Source organism: Aspergillus flavus, chromosome 2, assembly GCF_009017415.1.
Source record: "Aspergillus flavus chromosome 2, complete sequence".
In the NCBI taxonomy this organism is placed as follows: Eukaryota; Fungi; Ascomycota; class Eurotiomycetes; order Eurotiales; family Aspergillaceae; genus Aspergillus; species Aspergillus flavus.
Window position 1 is genome coordinate 982,122 of NC_092409.1, and position 20,323 is coordinate 1,002,444.

General features: G+C 47.5%; 7 protein-coding genes across 7 annotated transcripts; 4 read left to right on the forward strand and 3 right to left on the reverse strand.

The window, feature by feature from the left end:
• Window positions 1–1,403: 1,403 nt before the first annotated feature.
• On the forward strand, window positions 1,404–3,418 carry F9C07_2197780 (tryptophan synthase beta subunit-like PLP-dependent enzyme; the record flags this gene model as incomplete). Its single annotated transcript, XM_071509418.1, has 7 exons — window positions 1,404–1,466; window positions 1,520–1,606; window positions 1,706–1,922; window positions 1,971–2,140; window positions 2,192–2,356; window positions 2,409–2,850; window positions 2,901–3,418. 7 exons carry the CDS (start codon window positions 1,404–1,406, stop codon window positions 3,416–3,418), a joined length of 1,662 nt encoding a protein of 553 aa, XP_071363562.1.
• An 853-nt stretch (window positions 3,419–4,271) lies between these two features.
• Window positions 4,272–5,221, reverse strand: F9C07_2099237 (uncharacterized protein; the record flags this gene model as incomplete). The annotated part of the gene is made up of 3 exons (XM_071508900.1): window positions 4,272–4,417; window positions 4,522–4,593; window positions 4,654–5,221. 3 exons carry the CDS (start codon window positions 5,219–5,221, stop codon window positions 4,272–4,274), a joined length of 786 nt encoding a protein of 261 aa, XP_071363563.1.
• A 3,450-nt stretch (window positions 5,222–8,671) lies between these two features.
• Window positions 8,672–9,871, reverse strand: F9C07_9740 (uncharacterized protein; the record flags this gene model as incomplete). Its single annotated transcript, XM_041284530.1, has 1 exon — window positions 8,672–9,871. One exon carries the CDS (start codon window positions 9,869–9,871, stop codon window positions 8,672–8,674), a length of 1,200 nt encoding a protein of 399 aa, XP_041142183.1.
• Window positions 9,872–10,541: 670 nt separating this feature from the next.
• Window positions 10,542–11,546, forward strand: F9C07_9741 (uncharacterized protein; the record flags this gene model as incomplete). The annotated part of the gene is made up of 1 exon (XM_041284528.1): window positions 10,542–11,546. One exon carries the CDS (start codon window positions 10,542–10,544, stop codon window positions 11,544–11,546), a length of 1,005 nt encoding a protein of 334 aa, XP_041142184.1.
• Window positions 11,547–11,934: 388 nt separating this feature from the next.
• On the reverse strand, window positions 11,935–13,215 carry F9C07_2225138 (uncharacterized protein; the record flags this gene model as incomplete). Its single annotated transcript, XM_041289253.1, has 3 exons — window positions 11,935–12,125; window positions 12,178–12,243; window positions 12,297–13,215. 3 exons carry the CDS (start codon window positions 13,213–13,215, stop codon window positions 11,935–11,937), a joined length of 1,176 nt encoding a protein of 391 aa, XP_041142185.1.
• A 417-nt stretch (window positions 13,216–13,632) lies between these two features.
• Window positions 13,633–15,808, forward strand: F9C07_2276941 (putative vacuolar protease A). The gene is made up of 4 exons (XM_041289249.2): window positions 13,633–14,072; window positions 14,137–14,278; window positions 14,332–14,977; window positions 15,035–15,808. The coding sequence occupies exons 1-4, from the start codon at window positions 13,986–13,988 to the stop codon at window positions 15,330–15,332; spliced, it is 1,173 nt and encodes a 390-aa protein (XP_041142186.1). The 5' UTR covers window positions 13,633–13,985; the 3' UTR covers window positions 15,333–15,808.
• Window positions 15,809–15,811: 3 nt separating this feature from the next.
• On the forward strand, window positions 15,812–19,292 carry F9C07_2276942 (cell wall cysteine-rich protein). Its single transcript, XM_041284529.2, has one exon. The coding sequence runs from the start codon at window positions 16,609–16,611 to the stop codon at window positions 18,814–18,816; it is 2,208 nt and encodes a 735-aa protein (XP_041142187.2). The 5' UTR covers window positions 15,812–16,608; the 3' UTR covers window positions 18,817–19,292.
• The last annotated feature ends 1,031 nt before the right edge of the window (window positions 19,293–20,323 follow it).

A 20,323-nucleotide genomic window follows, 5' to 3' on the forward strand; every position in this document is an offset into this window, starting at 1 on the left:
GAGACTAATATTAAGCCAGCAAACCGTGTAGATTATATCAATCCCTTTACTGAGGGTTTTCGCAGATCATGGAAAATGCCTTCTTCAACTTCGGGCTGTAAAGGAAAGCGACCTTCATGACAAAACAGCTTCTTGGAATTTCCATCCAGGAGTCAACCACTTAGAACCGCTTAAGGGACTCGGGCATATATATCCGTGTCCATTCTAGGCATCTCACCCTTGCATTCTCTAACCCATCTCATAAATCATGACTAAAACGGGTAGTGTGGACGGCGATCAGTACCTGTCGGTACCCCGGGCTTTAGCTCAACTCACTTGCCTTGCGACAGAAATCCCTGGTCTGTCCTTTCGCAAGGAATGTCTTACCAACCAATATAAGCGTCATCTTCTCTTAGGCATGGATTCGAACACCAGTATCTGCAACGCAAGATCAATAAAATTGACTACCTAATACTCTCCACACATGCCCATTCCGAAAGCGTAGGATACTCACAAAGTTAGGGCTGGTTAACGGAAATCAGTCCATGGGCTACCGTGGTCTTACGAAGTGATAAAGCCGCAATCAGATCAACCTTCGTCTATGTGGTGATCTTAAATGCCTGAGGCCACATGACTTCATGTGGTATTCGGAGGATGCAAGCGGACATTGAGTCCTTTCTGGTGATTCAATTAAGGTTAGTATGTTGTGTTTGTTTTCCTTTTGTAACAAAACAGCGAAGTTTGGCTGAGCTTGAGGGGACTTTGGATTCTGACTTGTCGGCCCAGCTAACGCTTTTCTAAATCATGACTGTGTTTAAGTTTGTATATGGGCCAATAAGGACGGAAAATGTAGTACGGAATGGTGTTGAGCGTGAATTTCTTTTCCCCATCAAAGTTCTTTTTGATACTAACTCTCATTACATCGTGAGTGTGTAGGTTCATGGTATGAGAATATATATTAGATGATATGGTTAGATGCAGTGGACAACACTTATGGCTAGAAGGGTAGATTGATCACTGAAAAAGAAGGAAGAAGGGAACTACATTTCTCAGAAAGCCTTTGCATCATGGTATACTTCCAGGAGCGCTGGATGTATATGTTGAACACTACTAAGTGTTATTGCTACATACCCTGGAGGAGAAAATGAGGCGGCAGGACTGATAAGATAGTGAGTCAGTTTGAGGGCGGTGAATCTGGTGGGGGAATTGCCCCCTCCACGTGGGCCAGTGTATCCAGACCGCCTTCCATTTCCAGTCTTGAGGCAAAAGGCGTGAACGGACAATCGATGTTCCGCGATCAACCCCTCGTCCGACTGGCCGATATCGCCATCGCCATCGCCATCAGAGTCACAAACTTTCCAGCGCGACATCTACCAGCAGAGGGGAATTCTCAGCGCAACAATTGCACCAGACTAGTGATCAATATGACGAGTACAGCTCCGACGGAATCCCAAAAATTCCTCTCCACCAGAGGTGGTGACTATGGCGTTCGTCTTCTAAGCATGAGTCATAGCTTGACGGTTTACTGATTTTCCCTCAGCTCTCGTTCGAGACCGTTGTCTTGAAGGGACTCGCTGCGGATGGCGGTCTTTTCTTGCCTCACGAAATCCCGACCGCAAACGACTGGGTATGTATACTCTATGCCGCATAAGCGCTTTCTTCCAGAATCTTCATTTTTAGCTTTCAAAGCGGCCCAGCGAGATCTGAGGCTAATGATAGATCGCAGCAAAGTTGGAAAGATCTCTCGTACGCCGAACTTGCCTTCAAGATCGTCAGCCTTTATATCTCCCCCTCCGAGATCCCCCCGGAAGACCTGAAAGGCATCATTGAACGGAGCTACTCGACATTCCGCGCAGAAGATGTTGTCCCCTTGACCCATCTGCAGGATGACAACCTGTATCTTCTCGAGCTATTCCATGGCCCAAGCTACTCCTTCAAAGACTGTGTGTTTCCTGATGTTATTCTGATATTCTTGTGCTGAGCCAATATAGGTGCCTTGCAATTTCTGGGAAATCTTTTCGAATACCTTCTCGTGCGGAAAAACCAAGGAAAGGTTGGAAAAGGTGCGCTCTTTAAAGCCTCTGGTGTGTGGCGATCCAGTAGAACTGACCAACTAGCAGATAGACATCATTTGACAGTCGTCGGTGCGACGAGCGGTGATGTAAGTTTTGATGGTGTGCCCTCCGGCGCCAGCGTTAACCGTACATATTAGACTGGATCCGCCGCAATCTACGGTCTTAGGGGCAAGAAGGACGTGTCCGTGGTCATCTTGCATCCCAAGGGCCGCGTCAGCCCTATCCAAGAGGCGCAGATGACCACCTGCACAGACAGGAATGTCCACAATCTTGCCGTGACGGGAACATTCGACGATTGCCAGGTAGGGTTTGAGCATACTGGAACCGCGGGACAATAGACTGACAGAGCAACAGGATATTGTCAAGGCTATGTTCAACGATCCTGATAGCAACCAGGCTTTGAAGCTCGGTGCCGTTAACTCCATCAACTTCTCGAGAATCCTCGCCCAGATCGTGTTCTACTTCTACGCCTACTTCCAACTTGCCAGAAAGTCGCCGACGTTCAAAGTGGGCGACAAGGTCAGATTTGTGACTCCCACCGGAAACTTCGGCAATATCCTCGCCGGTTACTTCGCAACCAAGATGGGTCTCCCCGCCGATAAGCTGGTCGTGGCAACAAATGAGAACGATATCCTGCACCGCTTCTGGACGACTGGCCGCTACGAGAAGAACCCTGTTCAGGAACAGCAGGCCGATGGTACCGTGAAGGCCGAGGCTTGCAAGGAGACACCAAGCCCTGCAATGGATATTTTGGTCTCCAGCAACTTCGAGAGACTCATGTGGTTCCTCGCAAAAGGTATACCCCACGCCTTAGTCGCCTTTTGCTCTCATGCTGACTGATCATAGAACAAGCAGCGGCAGCCGGCTTGGACGACGCGTCCAGCAAGAAGAGGGCCGGTGAAGAGGTTTTGGCCTGGTACCAATCATTGAAGGCAACTGGCGGCTTCGGGCCTGTAGATAAGGACCTGTTGGAAAACGGACGGTCGACTTTCGACAGCGACCGTGTGAGCAACTCAGAGACTGTCGAGACTATCAAGTCTTGCTACCAGGAAACCAAATACGTTCTTGATCCCCATTCGGCTGTTGCAGTTACCGTCGCGAAGAGATCGCTTGCTAAGAATGGCTCGAACGTCCACCACATCTCGCTCTCCACTGCTCACCCCGCCAAATTCTCTGAGGTCGTCGAATCAGCTCTCAAGGGCGAGGCCGGCTTCAACTTCGATGAGCAGGTGCTTCCTGACGAGTTCAAGGCTTTCGCGCAAAAGGAGACCAGGGTCACCACGGTTGAGAATTCGTGGGAGAAGGTCCGGGAGATCGTGAAACGCCAAGCTGAAGAGGACATCAAGGCTGAAAGCAGCGCTTAAGACAGAGCTTTATGTGAGACGAATCGTCTAGGCACCAGTGCCTGGCAGTAATAGACATTTTCTTTCCTTTTCTCTTTCAAAAATATCAGGTTTCATTTGGTCGATGCTTTGGATGCTTATTGTTTCGCGAGCATTGGAACACCACCCTGACCAAATCTTGACGCATAGAACTAAAATAGAGACCATAAAAAGTTCTGACACTTTTACACACCATGAAAGAATCTCGTTTGATATATAAGTCAATAACAACTGTCACAATACCGCTACTTACAGGATGAAAGGGCCACGTTTGAAACTTGGCCTCGACCTGTAGAGGGTCCACAACCAGAAAACGCGAAGTTTGCCCTTCAATAAGCGAGTAGGGACTTTACAATGTCCAAGTCGGTGGAGGATGACTCGTTACTTAGGTGATCTGTTGAATGTATGACACTGGTCGAGTCGTTGCCATGCACATGAGCAATGGAACCCTAATTGCGGATGTGCGCAGACGGGGCTGAAGGAACGAATGTGTTGAGTTCATTTACCTTTCATCCCATAGGAAATTAAATGCCTAATGGTATCTATGATCTCAAGTCTTCTTAATGAAATTATCATCAGAACTGTATCAAAACGCAATATGTAAGAAACCTGTCATGTATACTTTAGAAAGAACAGTACCGGCGGGAGACACGCGCACTCAACAAACAGCAGAACAAATCTAAACACCAGACGCCAGTGACAAAGCGAGACGGAAATACCATTTGTTGTGAAGCTTGGAGTGACAATAGCTCCAATGTTTCAATCAAGCGCGGAGAATGAAAATAAATAAGAATCAATGAGTTCTCTCAGAACTTATAAGCTACTCAGAGACGGGTTAGCGTGATAGCCATAGTTCGTTCAAGGGTAGGAACAGGGTTAGTTGAGAGGCCGTCACATCGTCCTTTGTGTATCCAATAAGTGAGTGCTTTGCAGTTGCTATGCCTATCACATAAGCTGAGGCATTCATTGAGCCCTTTTGTCCTGCCAAGATTAATCCCACCTGTATTGACTACCTGGGCGAGTGCTATTCGTGGTTCGGAACTGTTTTTAGCCACATTCACGGGAATGCAATAGTTGAAACTTACCTCTCCTACACCAGGCCCTATAAGGTTTGCGACTCCTGCTTATATAGATGGACGGGTTCATCCCACGACCGCCTACAGAAAATAGGTAAGCAGTTGCAATAAAGAAGAACGAAAGTGCATGGAAATGCATACAATTCACAAGGTCCGCATCCTTCGCATCCAGCTGCTGTTGCATATGTGCTGTCCTCATTTCGCAGTACTCATCAACAACAGTCTCACACTGAGTCCAGGCATCATCCACCTCTTCCTCACAACCGGGCTGTGGATAATCATGGGACGGGTCACCAGCGACCGGCTCCATTCGATCTGTCCGAACTAGAAGCAACCACTCTCCATTTCGATCTGGCTTCTCTACAAAACCTGCCATGGCCAAAAAGCACCTGCCCCCTTCAGAGCTGCTAGCCTTTGGCTTCCACGATGCGGCATGACATAATCCCGCCTCCTCGGAGCACTTCTTGGCACATTCATAGGCATTCAGGACCTCGTGATAAAATACATTAGTATTTGTGGCGTAGTGATTGCAGATATATTCGTAGATAACTCCATCGACGGACTCCTCTTGTCGACCAGGTTCTAAGCAGCAGGCGGCTTTGTTGGGAGGTCCCCCGTTACTAGCGGGAGAAAGGCATGTTGGGGTTTCCTGGCCCCAGGTGGGTGGGAATAAAAGAACCAGGAGAAAAAGGCTTGATCTGGTGGACATCTTGAAATGGTGGAGAAGGGATATGTATTATCAGTTCGAGAAGAAGGGGAACTGTTTTAAATAGCAGGGTTTTCTTCCATCCTCGAGGTATATGCAGCTGATAAAGGCACTTGCACTAGAGCCGGAAAGGAAAAGAACGCCTCCATGATGTAATAAAGTTTATATGTTCATGATCGAGTCCAAAGCTGATACATGGAACATTTCCAGAACACAACCATGGTACATACCACGTAGTTCAGTCTTATAACCCAAATACTTAGAGTAAGCTAGTACATACGACCATAGGGTGTGGAGAACAGGGCTTCCCGTCCGCTCAGCCGTACTTAAGCCACACGCCGGAAGGTTAGTAGTTGGGTGGGTGACCACCAGCGAATCCCTTCTGTTGTATGTAATTTTATTTTTATATATTTTGTTGCTTCGAGTTGGTCGCTTATAAAGTATGACTGGCGGACACTAGGTGACAGTTAAATTGGCCAAGACTTGACGTTGTAGGTAGTAAACCCTCAATATATCTTTGGTTTCGGGTGCTTGGGCAGGTGTGCTTAAATGGTCATATTCCAAAAACGAACGCTAGGAAGGAATATTTCAGACTGTGTGTATATAATGATGGATTCTGCAGTCAGTCAAATACTTCTTAAAGTAGATATCACAGTATTAATCAGACTAGATACTCTTATTGTACCTAATCCCACACCCGGTTGTCTTTACCACTAGGCCCCATTTATTATGCTACCACCGGCGCAGGTCCTTTGTTGCGCTATATAATAAAGAAGACCATAGAAGGTTATGACAGTTACGTTGGTTTATATTTCAGGGTAGAAATCTGCTTATCGGAATGACAACATGTACCATGTTAACTAAAATTCTCCCACCGCATGCGTTTTCGAGTCGCAGTCAGGATTGTAGGAAGCGCACCCTTCAAGAGGCGTCCATCGGACTTCGATCTTAGCTTGGGTATTTTCCGAGCTGGGAAGATGCTTCGTTGTCAAATACGTAGCCAGAGTCGTTAGTCTTGTCGCTCTCGCCAATGGCTGCATCCTTCAGGTAAACATGAGATGGGGTTTCTCTGTTCGATTTGTCGACTCCCACGAGTCGTCGCGGCGAGAGTTTGACCTTTCTGAAAGTGAGACTTTAACAGCCACATAGAGAATCATCTAAACGGTGAATAATAAAGTAGAGGGTTATACTCCCGATAGCGTTATTCGGTAAGTGTTAATAAAGGATATTGTTCGTTTGCTGTATTCTGTTTGAAGGCGACACATCCCTGCAGGACGAGCTTTCCACACAAATAATCTGCTGCACTGAGGGAACTGTAAGCTCGCAATTATTTGAACAACCTCTTACGACATATAAATGAAGAAAAGATCGACGAGGTCTTGAGAAAGGGCAGGTATTGGCCCAGGGAATAGTCAGCGTTTCTTCGATTTCAAGATGATATCAGGTTCATCAAGGAAACGGACGGGGTGAGGGATGAGCTGGAACAGGAAGAAGGTTAGGATGAGGAGATTGAAGAAGAAGAGGAGCGACAGCCAGAGGGGGCTGACTCTGCGCTTCCAGAATACCTCCCACGCCAGGCACGCTCCACCAGAGGCAATCCAAAGTAAACTTACTCCGATGATGATGATGATGAATATTCTTCGTCGGATAACGTGAGCGTCGAAGAAACTCCTCCATTCAAATCCAACGACACAATTTACCCTACTGCTTACGCTGAGCAGACCGTGAACTGTATGTTGATAAGCTTCTTGAAGGAAGTTAACGCTTTAGTCCCACGCCCTTCACTTACTTGGACCATGGAAGGTGTGTCCTTTACAGCCACGTTCGCCTCAGGGAAAAAGTTCACGTCGGAAATGGATGACGCTCTATGAAATGCGGAGGAAAGGGTCCCCCGCGGCATCGCCGAGACGAAGCGCGGCCTCCGCGCCCAAATTTATAATCGAGTGAGAGTGCAGGAAACGGCAGAAATGGCCACTTAGTTCGCGGCCACAGCCGAAGGCGGCCTGCGAAAGCTCCCCGGACAGTAAGTACCCTTCGTTGGCATCTAAAGCAACTTGATACTGATGCTCTTGCAGTCGATTACTGGCTTCCCAAAACAGTAATGAATGCACCATCACTCTGGCAAAGCCAGGAACGAAGTATCAGGACTACCTTACTGACCCCACGTCATATGGGAATGGGAAGGAAGTTTCCGTCAAGATGCAGGAATATGGCCCCTATAATATGACAATTGCAGATGAGGTGCGACCCTTTGCAAAGGTCCATTTGGCATTCACTCTCGTTTCCCAGTAATAATGTACCAGGCTTGCAAGACAATGTACGTTGGAAAGCATTCAAGGTCTGATACATGAAGCTGGAATATGAACCACTCATAATAGACTTCTGAGAAAGGAATGCTAAGCAGCCTGGCTATAGGATTAATAATTCTAGAGTCAATAGGACGCAAGACAAATCTGACTGCAAGTGGGGTGAATCGTGGATCGATCCTCTGATCTCGGGGTAAAGCCGCGTCCTTCTCCACTAGTATTCGTGACTTTCCAGTACATGAACTTCATTTAAAGAAAGGCAATGTTCCTGATATATATTTGTCTTTATTGTCCAGTCACAGAGGCTCAATTCTCGAGATATATTTCAAAGATATGCATGCTAGGTCAACATAGGTTAGATACATGCCTAATTAGGCTAGTATTGCGGAAACTGCCGGCTCGGGACGGTTCGGGGCGATGCGAGAGTTCTGTGAAGTAAAATAGTTTTGTATGACTGCACCAGTATAGATTTGTGCACTCGATGTCCTCTACACAAGCGAATTCGAAGGAGCCCTAAGGCACTGTACTGAATGCCACAGCCTATTGACCCCTAAAGGTAACCCGGTGAATTAACTATGTAAGCAAGGGCCAAGGCATGTTTCACGAGGATGCCAGTTCCGTGGAATGACCTAGGCCGGAATGTTGAGCTCCACTGCAAGAGTGCTCTAGAGAACTGTCCGACATTCCATACCCCAGACTCAATTAATTGGCTTTCATTCTCCTAGAGCATTTCATGTCGAAGCATCCTCCAATAGTAGTCTTCATATGCAGGGTTATCTATAATGTCCCGAAAATAATCCGTAAGTTGTTATGAGCACCATATTGACAGATAGCATCAGTCAGAATCCCAACGCGTCCCAGATTGATACAGCTATTAGAATATACTATTTTATGTCCAAGAATCATTGTTTTTGTATTGGATACAAACTGGCAGTTACCTGATATGGTAGAGTTCAGATCGATTTATAAAAATCTTCGGCGTCGCAGTAAAGTAATGACTTCTGACCAATTAAAGACACGATTGACCCGAGATAGGCCTGTGAGATTGCGCAAAACTGGCCAAACCATTGTAAGTTATCCTTTGTCCTTGTGGCAACGGACTTCAACGTATGAAGATAACACAGAGAAGGTGGCTCCTTGCGAGAGATTACACGGTGTATTGCTGGATGAAGCTATCATCCGCATCTTGACTGATAATCTTCTTCCCGTATACTTTCTTCAACGGCTTGAAAAGGTCCGGGTTTATCGTGCCCACCTGGGGAATGTACTGAAAATCGAGCTGGACCTTCTGCACGCTGCTCTGGCTTTTCCCGTTCTTCACAACTTCGGTCCAAGTCCGGCCAGTGGATGTGATATAGAAAAACCTAAGAGTCGGCTCCACAATTTGCTCTTTCAGGCCCGGTACACTTTTGAGAAGGGGTTGCTTTACTAGAAGTGTAAAGCTAAGAGTATTATTGACCTGAATATTGCCATCCAGGATTTGGCGCACTTGCTCCGTAAGTATCTTGTCCAGGGTGGCGTATTCAGCTTGGTCAAACTGTTTAATATCCTGCGCGAATTGCTTGATGAATTGGGGATGAACATCGGCTCTGTTGCAGGTTTGACTGAACTTGGCTGACGCCATGGACTTCTTTTGTATGACAGCAGCTAATTGCTTGTTGTTGATTGCATCGAAGTAGGCCTCGGCAGTCACTTTCATGTACAGGGAGGTTTCATCAATTGCACTTATCGGTTTGCCTCGCTTGTTGCCTTCTTGGTATAATTTGTTTGCGGTATAGACACTAATCATCGAATCGATAAAGTTGAGCATTTTGATGGCCTTCTTGATCTCGTGCTCTTGATCGCCGCTGCTTCCCCTGGTTTGGATTGTGAGGGCAGCTGCGCCCTTGGCTTTGTCCTTCTTGCCACCCTTAGCGAACATCGTCGTCGCAAAATGATCGGCCAGATTATTGTCCGGTTCCTCCAGCATGCGGTCTAGGATTGTATCGTCTCTCAAGGCCTCAGACGTGACATCTCGGTGCAGCTTGTAGCCTCCGGAGGCTTTCACCAGTGGGAGCATATACCGGCTCTGGTCACTTCCCACGCAATACTGAAGGAAGAACTGTTCGCCATTACCAACGACTCCGGCAATGCTGCCAGGCCCCAGCGAGAGGGACCCACCGAACGTGTAACAAGTCTCAGACTCAGTATTGGGCTCGTATATGAAAATAGACTCAATCTTTGCCGTGTAGTTCAACAAATCCTTACCAGGAGGAATTGCCAATGCTGGCGCCGGGTCCCTACTGAGGTAGACATATTGAGTCGTCTGATTGGAGATTGTGCTTTCATCAATCTCAATGGAAGCCATGGCAAAGGAAGTGGGGTATGAAGAAAGGTTTGAAGAATGTCCTCGTACTTAGAAACTCTTTCGATTGTCCTGATGAGGTCTTCGATGCGCTAGGCTGATATCCAGCCGCTTGATAGCTTTATATAACTTGAGATGTAGCAATACGTATCCTTACTCCATGATGTAATCGTGATTAACATGAGTACTGACTGATACGCATGCGTCTTTGCCATCCATTTGGAAGAAGTCAATAATGTCATAGCATGTGAGAATGTATCCGGTTGCGGTTTATCACCACTGATACTCAGGTATCAAGTTTAACCTGACCCAAGTCTATGATGCGCAGTTTGGATACGGTGATGTCAAATGCAAATTGAGCCATGTTCCATTCAATTTAGTTAACGCATTCATCAACTGACATGGTATCTGATGTGTCTAGTGACAGACTATCGACCGGATGCATCGATGATATACTTTAGAACCTTTACGTACGACGTAATTTGATAGGGAAATTAAGTCATCTCATAAACTAGCTTCTTCTCAAGCTTCCTCTATTCCGTTTACATTATATTAGCTTTGCATTTCTCTACCCACCCCATCTCCCTCCTCCAACTCTATGCTCCATTGCTCTCGCTTCAAACATTATTACGCTGTGACTCCGTTCCATAGTGTCCACTAAAGACTTCTAGCCATGGCGTCGACGAAGAACCTCCGGGAGTTCTTAGAGACGGCCTCCAAAGAGCCGAAGGAACAGGTTGTAGCAGGACAGGTTCCCATGCCTCCTGTTCTTCTTTTTGCCCCCCGGCATCACGCTGAAGATAGGCTGCACACAGAACTGCTCGAAATGACAGGCAAAATCTTTCTCGAGCTGGGGGAGTCCTTGGTCAAGAAGCGAACATACAATCAGATCGACACTGCCGACCAGGTGCTTCAAGCAATGGTTGACGTGGCCAATGCGGCCCAAACAGCCATTGCCTCCGAAGGTAGTGTCTCGAAATTAGTGGACGTGAGGCCATCCCCGAACATGTCAATCAATCGAGATATACCGAGAGAGGATCTGCACCGGGAACTTCTGGACGTGTTGTTTTCACATCTGATCCATGACAAGCGGACATTGCGCGACTTGGACTACTTGCTTCAGAAATTCGTGAACGCCTTCTCCCAACTCCCAACTGATGCGGAAGGAAAACACATCGTGTTCACCTTCTTTGTCAATGAGGTGAACCGGAACAATATTGGCACTGAGCAATCTCCAATCTATGAAGATGTCCAATCTATCATGTTGAATACTATCCGCATGCCTACGGAAGTGTATCGTGATCTTGTCACGAAAAATGAGAAGCCCTTGAAAACTCCGGCGACGAACGCCACGTCCTCGAAGAATGGGCCTGAGAGGCATGCGCCCACAAGGGAACAGGAGGCGCCCAGATATTCCACTGAACAGCGGACGTCTTTCCTCGATATGCTTCGAAACGCTTTGGGGCCCCCCGACGCCTCAGAGTCGGACAATGAGCCTGAACCACCTGAAGATAAAGTCACACTGAAAATGGACTATCGGATCATCACCGCAAAGATAAAGCCAAAGAAATTTAAAAAAGCGCAACAAGACATCGATGACAGCATGAGAAGAGTAGTGAAGCTGGGGGCAAAGGAATATGGAGAAAGGGTCACCAAAGTGCTGTATGTACTTAAATAAGTCCATGGTTGGGGGTAATGTGATAGGCTTTGGTGAGGTGCTCATGATTACCTTAGTCAAGCAAGGAGTAGCAACCATTGCAATGCGAAGGGAGTCTGTAAATGTAACTATCGTCCTTTATAACGTCAACTGGATGGTAGCGTTTGTAGGTGCGCGGATTTGCTGTTCCTGATACATACGCAAGGGGTTCCCTGGGCACATTCTCTTGTGGTCTGCAGTGATGAGACTGAAAACAATATTTCTAAGAAGAAGACAATTGCATTATTCGTCATAGGTGCCAAGAGTGCAGTACGATTCATCATATTGCAGCTGTGTATATAGTGAGCGGTATATGGGTGTGGCCCCAGTCCAATTGACAGTGTGCTTGAACGGAATATGCGCCTGTGGTTCAGGTAAGACGCAGGACAGTGTGGTAATAGTCACTGTACCGCATGTCCCCAGTCTTGAACTTAGAGGCTAAATAGCACTCGCCCTTTTTGTCATCATAAGTGATGGCCCTACACTTGTCGTCCTCGGAGCACCTTTCCACACATTGTTTCAAAGTCAAACCACGTACACCCCCTTTCACATCATTGATAACTTTGTATCGTCAGCAGCTGGACATATATATGATACCAAGCTTTGTACATACTAAAACCACACAAGGTGTACCATTTATTTCCGTTGAGAGTAGCGGTGGTCAACGAACCAGACTTGCCTGATTAGTTGTTAGCATAACATTCATCTTGCTGGAATTTGGTAGGGTCTTACACTTGATCTCTCCATCTGTCTTTCCCCAGGAAGAGCCTGAAGTCTTGCATTTATCCAGGTCATTACCACATTGATCAACCGCCTTCTGAAGGTCGCTGGCTTTCTTTTGGGAATCCTGCAGGTCGGCTTGGCACTTGCGCTCGTTCTTCTCACACTCGTTCTTCTCATCCTCGCATGTAAGAAGCTCCTTTTGACATTTACGCTCTTTCTTCTCAGATCTGTCCTTGTCATCTTCACAGGTAATAAGGTCATCTCGGCACTTGCGGGCCTTCTTCTCACACTCCTCGTCACCAGGCTTGCAGCTCGCAAGAGCGGTTTCGCACTTGCGCTTCTCCTTCTCCAAGTCATTCTTTCCGTCCTCACAGGCAGTAAGGTCATCTTGACATTTGCGCTCTTTCTTCTCAGCCTTGGCCTTGTCGTCCTCACAGGTAGCAAGATCATTTTGGCACTTGCGGGCCTTCTTCTCGCACTCGTCATCACCAGGCTTGCATTTTGCAAGGGCATCTTCGCACTTGCGTTTCTGATTCTCACATTCCTCTTTATCATTTACGCATTTAGCGCAATCGTCCTTACTGTCGAGGCATGTCTGGGATGTCATCCAGATGCAGTCTGGGGAACTTCCCGGGGATGGTCCAATATATGTCAGCTTGCTAGAGAAGCATCGTCCATTGCCCCAAATAGTTGCCTTGCAATCTTCGGTGCTGCAAATATCGGCACATTCTTCGATTGTTTTTGCAGATCTAGGTTCGGCGGCCGGGTCAATTAAACAGTCATCGCAAAGGTATCTAATCTTGTTTCCCGATGGCAGCGTCACCAGATCATCACCTCTTGGGCAGATCTTGTTGTATTCCGCATCACTTGTCTTGGAGAGCACAGAGGTGGTCAATGGGAGCAGTAGTAGAAGAGGGGTGCCGAACATCTTGAAATAATAGCTGAAGAGATCATTCAGGGAGCAATTGAGAGATTCGCAAAAACATGGTTGTCAAGAGCTGGAGCAGAGCAATTGTATCCTGTTCAGTATTTATATATCATTACATAGAGGACGCAAGAGAGATTCAATCGACGTGTAATCGACTATGTGTGGCAAGGGTGGGATAGCCAGGTGTGAAAGAAAGGACACCCCGTTCAATGAAAATAGGCATTCTTTCTCTTACATCACGACCAAGTCGAGACCGGGCAGGGTGCTGTTTTCATCGAGAACCTTTCGTCTCCCTCTAAGCCTCGATCAGAACCCAAGCCATGATGTAGTGGTCAGACTATCTCCTTCTCAAAACAGGAGTGCAACTTTCCCGAAGGCTGCAACCGTCGCACTGGGCTGAGTTAAATGTTGAATTGAAAGGTATAGACCCACTAAGCCTTCTGACCATGCACGCCACAATGAAAGCGGGCCTATCTAATTATACCTCTAGCTTTGTAGAGCCCAAAGCCTTCAGAAGACCAGACCTGATGTCATGACTGGCGGACAGACATACCCATCATTTGAGTTTACTCTGCACGTCCGCCCTGGGCTTGGGAGATCGATGGTGCAGGGCGGTGATGTGTCATAAATGATCTCACTCTTTCTGTTCTTTTCTTTCGCTTTTTCTCTCGCTTTAGCCTCACATATCCGGCTCTCACCTACAGCAAATAAGGTCGCCCCATACAGTCTTCAACTTCAGGTATTACATACTGTTACAATATCTGATTACTATGAAGCCAATCCTACTCGCAGCACCTTTGCTGCTAAGCTATACGGCAGCTGAAATTCACCGAGTACCATTGGAAAAAGAACTCCTCGTTAGTCACCCCCAATTGCAGCGTTGGGCAAAAGCAAAGCAATTTTGAAGCTAACTTTATCCAGGTCTTTGGCAGTAATGACGATGATACTCGAACATCCTCACAGAGGTACATAGGTTCCAACACTCATCAGAAAGCCTTGCAAGACCACGGACCGGATATTCTGGGTCATGACATACCAGTTAAGAACCACAGGAACACTCAATGTACGAGCCCTCAAGCCTTACTACATTGCTCTGTCCTGACCCGCTATATGTAGATTTTTCCACCATCAGGATCGGCACCCCTCCGCAGAAGTTCAAGGTTGTCCTTGATACTGGGAGCGCTAACTTGTGGGTTCCCTCGTCGAAGTGCAAAACTATTTCCTGCAAAAAGCATAAGAAATACAAATCAGCATTATCCGATACGTATCACAATAATGGGAGTGAGTTCGAGATATACTACGGCTCTGGGGGTATGACCGGCCACGTCTCCGAGGACATTTTTACAATCGGCGACCTCAAGGTCCAAGAGCAGCTATTTGGGGAAGCTACTAAAGTTTCAGGCTTTTCCAATGTTAAGGCTGATGGCATCTTAGGCTTGGGATTTGCTTCCATTTCTGTGAATAGCATTCCCCCGCCTTTCTATAACATGCTCGACCAGAATCTTCTGGATGAGCCCGTCTTTGCCTTCTACCTCAGTGACACATACAAGGGGCGTACTTCCGAGATTACCTTCGGCGGCGTTGACGAACAACACTATAGTGGGGAAATAGTGAAAATTCCTCTTCGTCGCAAGGCCTATTGGGAGGTCGAATTTAGTGGACTTTTCTTCGGAGACCATTTCGCTGATGTTGAAGACACTGGTGCTATTCTAGATACTGGCTCTTCATTGATCGGCTTGCCATCTGGTCTCTTTGAAACAGTGTAAGTAGTGCTTTTATTCCAGAATATTATGCTGCATGTACTGAGTTCCCGTTCTAGAAACAAGGAAATCGGCGCGACGCGAGATTATCAGGGCAGGTACATACTGGACTGCGACAAGCGGAGTTTCATGCCCTCCCTTACATTTGTCCTGGGTGAATATAACTTCACTATTGATCCCAAAGACTATTCTCTCCAGGAACAAAACTTTTGCATGAGTGCCTTGGTCCCCATGGATTTCCCCGGTCCCACAGGCCCCTTGGTTGTACTTGGAGACGCATTCCTCAGACGGTGGTATAGTGTATATGACTTTGGTAACGGTGCCATCGGCCTGGCCCAGGCAAAACGCAAAGAATAATGGTTAGTTGTATGTGTCAACTTTAAAAATGTGGAGTACATGTATCTACCAGAAAGTTTCATTGGTTCCTTAATTGGCATCCCGTACCCCTTTCCACAAGAGCCTAAACGGATACGTGAGGGACATTCATTCCAAGGATTTGAATTCCGTGGCAGGTTACACCGTTCTCAGCTTCTCTCCTATTGTAGGATTTGGTATGCGGATTGGGCCAGTTTGAAATTTCCTCATGCCGCATTGGATACCTCGCATTTTCTCTCCTGTCTTTTGCGGAATGTGGGGATATAGGCCTACCTTTTGGAGTTCCGTGGATAGCGTCGGCCGAGACACAGACTGTCGCATGTCATATGGTGTCATTCAAAGTCAACTTTGAACCGAGTATACTGTATGGGATTGAGCTTACTCTATGCACGATCTTCTTGATACGTAGGACCAAGTGTTTGATAGGGTAACCCATGATAATGAAGTGAATACACCCATTCGCGGTTCTATCGGTAATCAATGGGGTTGCTGAGGCGCAGCTGATGATCAGCTTTTCTAAACGTGCCCCTTACTTTGTGGAAGACATGGATGTATGCACAGTTGGTTGATGATAGACCCAGGCTGGTCAACCACCTATGCTCCAAGGGACTCGTCTACCTTCCCATTCTCAATTTCGCTCATGATACCGATCATATTTCATTACAATCATCGAGCTGCTCATGGTATTTAGCATACACCCCCGCATTTCCAATTTCTGCGGGCGCCATGGTACGGCTTAGGGAATGTGGAGTCATGGTACACTGTGGCTCTGACTTGTGCAGTTTCAATACCACTGTGGGTACTCCCTCTTGGGGAGTTCTCTCTGCGCTCCGTTACATGTCCATGCATTCTGATGTACTGGATCTATAGCTGATGAACCACAGTAACAGTTTGATGAAAGCGGAATTGACCAGGACTTCAGCAGAGCAACAACCACCAGTTACTTGCTTTCAGTCAAAGATCACTGACGTATTCTCGACGACACGAATCAAAACGAGCAAGCCGAAAGCAGCGGTATTTGCTGTTTTGATTTCGGATTGACGTTGGCTATCTAAGCATCCGTTGAAAGCCCTTGACTCTATGACTTCACCACGCAGCATCTCGATGGCTATTGAACGGTAATTGATTGATTGACGCAATCAACGCAGTCATTGACAGAGACATCTTGATGGTATTCAACTATGTTACCGGAAATGTATATTGCCAGTGTTGGGGTTGAGGTGGGCAAGCTACTAAGAGACGTATAAGAGATGCTAGAATGGCCCAGCTTGTTTCCCTCTTCACCAACTCCACACAAACATCTTTTCGCATCGTCTTATTATCATTAAGGATTGTCATGGATAAGATGCTCTGTGCTCTCCTGCTTAGTGCAGGCATGTTGGTTGGCCCTGTCGCAACACAGGAAGCCGAGCCCGAGCAAGTCCGGTTATCCCCTCCTTCGCTCTCGAGACTAGGATCTATGCCTTTGTCGCCGCCCCGTTCCATCACGTTGAAGGACTTGCGGGTTATGAAAGACCAGTACGGCAATGAGCAATGTTGCCCGCCTGGGACCATACTCGTCGGAGGCCAGTGTATCTTGCCCCATAGCAATGTCTGCCCTGAAGGCACTGTACAGGAGGGAAATGTATGCGTGGGCAAACCGTTATGTCCTCCGAAATTCCACTATGATGGCCAGAAATGCATCTCCGATCACCCCCCGCGTTGTCAAACCGGATCACGCTTCAATGGCAAGGACTGTGTATCGACGGGCGACCCCTTTTGCCCAGAGGGCTCCACCTTCAATGGACATAGCTGTGTCAGCACGACACCACCTACATGTCCAAGTGGCGCCCAACTGAAGGACAATATTTGTGTTACCAAGCAATCGCCCACTTGCCCGCGTGGAATGCAGTTCGATGGTGAACAAGGATGCGTTAGCACAGAACCCCCTAGCTGTCCAGAGGGCGCTCAATTCTCAGAGGGTCTTTGTATCTCCGTCGTGCCTCCCTCGTGTGAGCGGCCGTTCGTCCTTCAAGGCAACACCTGCATTCATTCTTCCAAGCCCGAGTGCCCCACAGGTGCCACCTTCGATGGCACTGTGTGTGTTTCTGTGACGCCCCCAAGCTGTAAGACCGGTGTCTTTGATGGAGGAGTGTGCAAGGACAAGCAGCCTCCCATTTGTCCACCGCGTACCACCCTCAAAGGGTCCAGCTGTACTGTAGAGACTGGTGCGTCCTGCCCTGCGGGGCAGTCTCTGTCCATATTCCAGGACCAAGTCCGCTGTTGTCCGGACGGATTTAGCTGGGATGGGTCATTCTGTGTCCTGAAACGAGAGGGCGACAACTGCCCTCCTGGCAGCCACTTCGACGGTACCAAATGTGTTTTCACGCCCACCGTGCAGCCCATCTGCCCCCCAAGGACAACCTGGAATGGCAAGGACTGTATCCTTTCAGTGCCACCCCGATGCTCTTCCGGCTTCACGTTTGTCAGCGGGAACTGTGTAAGCAAGGATACACCTGAATGTCCGGAAGGGACGACCTTTGATGGTCACAAATGTGTCTCCCCTACTCCACCTCGCTGTCCTGGAGACACGACCTTAAAAGGCCGGGACTGCATGTCTTCCGACCCTCCTCTTTGCCCACCACGGACTACATTCAATGGCCACTCTTGCGTGCTCAACGTACCACCCACCTGCCCTCCTGGTTCCACTCTTACTGGCCATAGCTGTCGCTTCCCCGATGTTCCTGATTGCTCTGGTGGCTCCTTTACTGGAGGACATTGCGTTGTGCCAGTACCCCCCAAGTGCCCGCCATCATTTATCTTCAACGGAAAGGAGTGCATACACGAGAACCGGCCCCGCTGCCCTCAAAACTACGTCTACGATGGGAAGAACTGTGTCTCTTCCGACCCACCAGACTGTGGATCGGATGCTATTTTTGACGGCACTAACTGCGTCGACATTACGCCTCCAAAATGCCCTGACGGCACATCCTATGATGGCCATGGTTGTTCTGGTGGCAAGCCTCCAAAGTGCCCGGAGGGAATGACCTTCAACGGGCGCGATTGTATTGACGGAAAGCCACCCCGGTGCCCTAAGGATACCACTTTCAACGGTGAAAAATGTGTCTCCAATGAAAAGCCTGAGTGTCCAACGGGCACAACCTTTGATGGCTCCAAGTGTGTGAACGAGAGACCCCCGGATTGCCCAGAGAATACGAGTTTCAACGGCCATGCCTGTGTCTCTACCATCCCTCCCGTTTGCTCGGATGGCACTGTATTCGATGGCTCTAAGTGTGTCACGAAAAATCCACCAGTTTGCCCACCGGGCACCAGGCTCGAGAACGGTATGTGTGTTATCACCACCGATCCCATCTGCGCCGAGGGAACGACCTTCAATGGAAAGATGTGTACCACCGCCACTCAAGCGGAATGTTACCAGATGTTTGTTTGCCCGCCATTCTCACCGTCCAAGCCACGGGCTGGTTGAAGAGAATCCATCCTTCACTACATGGGATGAAACGCAGCATTTCTGGCTGCAGCTAGCCTACTCATCTGTTCTCAGCTTTGATTGCCTGGATGATCGTTCGCTCTTTATAAACCTGATTTTGACTATATTTGCACTGAGTCTCTTATACTCTTGGGACCAGCCACAAAAGTCTATGTAGTTTTCTGCAGGCACGAAAATTGGATGTTGACAGCGGGTTGGCCTTGCGCCTACGCGCTCCTTTGTCAGATAGTCACCAAGGCCGAATCTCACAGATAGGATAATCAATAGTTTCTTTCCATGTATGAGTATAAAATAGCAAGAGAAAATGATAGAAAATAGATGAATAGAAGAGGGAATAGCCAGTTGTCCTATTTTCTCTTCACAGGCTGATAGCTCCCTTTGTTTTATTTCTTCTTTATAGATTATTTCCCTCTTACAGTAACTCCAGGAAGAAACACCTTACTATTGGGACTAGCTCAATAATATAACGATATAGCGTGATGTAAACGCATGATACATATAAATCGTCGGCAACTGCACTTCTTGTAGTGTCTGTAGTGCTGGGATTGTAGCTTCCTGCAGTATTCAGTGAAGGCAAGCCAACCACATTTATGACCTCCCCCGCGAAACCGCTGATTAAGCCTCCAATCATACCAGCGAGTATATGACGGAGAGTGTCGCGATGGTTATATAAACAGAGCGGAAATCGTTCATGGTAGCTTATCCTATGCCTGGTCTGGTTATCCCGCGTCCCGTCTGAAATATATTTTTAATCGTAAGCAAGTACTAACAGACTCTGGGAACCCTCTATAAGTATCTAAGATTCTAATATCAATAATAAGAATAGTAATATGTTTCATACTAAACCGCAGATAGGGATCATTCTTGGCGTTATAGCTGCTGCGAATAACCTCTCGCAACACCTGGGCACGAATCATGAAGTGAGTGTTCCTGGACAGATCAGATCTAAATGATATTTACCTACCTGGTTAGCAGATTACCCAGGAAATACTGAGCGGCAGCCAATTTGCCAATACATTGCCTGATCCGTGCAAGCCATTGTTCGTATGAGCTTTTGGAGGAGCTTCCAGTTCGTTCCAAGTATGAATGGTTCACATATATATCAAGAGTTGTTTCTAAACCCTGATAGTCTTCTGTCTTTGTACCCTTACGCTAGCCTTGCCGCTTGCTATTTATCTACCGGAATGGCTGATCCAGGCATAGTAAGGCTCCGCACCATAGAGCTTCTTGACCGACTCGGCTTGCTTCTCCGTCCGAACTAGGACGAACAGTTTATCGTAGCCTTTTATTTTCGCGTTCTCCCAGGCTGCTAGAAGCGTGCCACCAAGGTAGCCTGAGCCTCCGGTGATCAGGATGTTGTGTGGCATTGCTTTTCATGCAATTATGGGAGAGGTATGCCTGTGAGATAGTTGTGAGTAAGATGAGAGAGTCGTAGGATTTGGGTGACTTTTCAAGGGTCAGTCCTTTCTATTTAAGCCTGAGACTA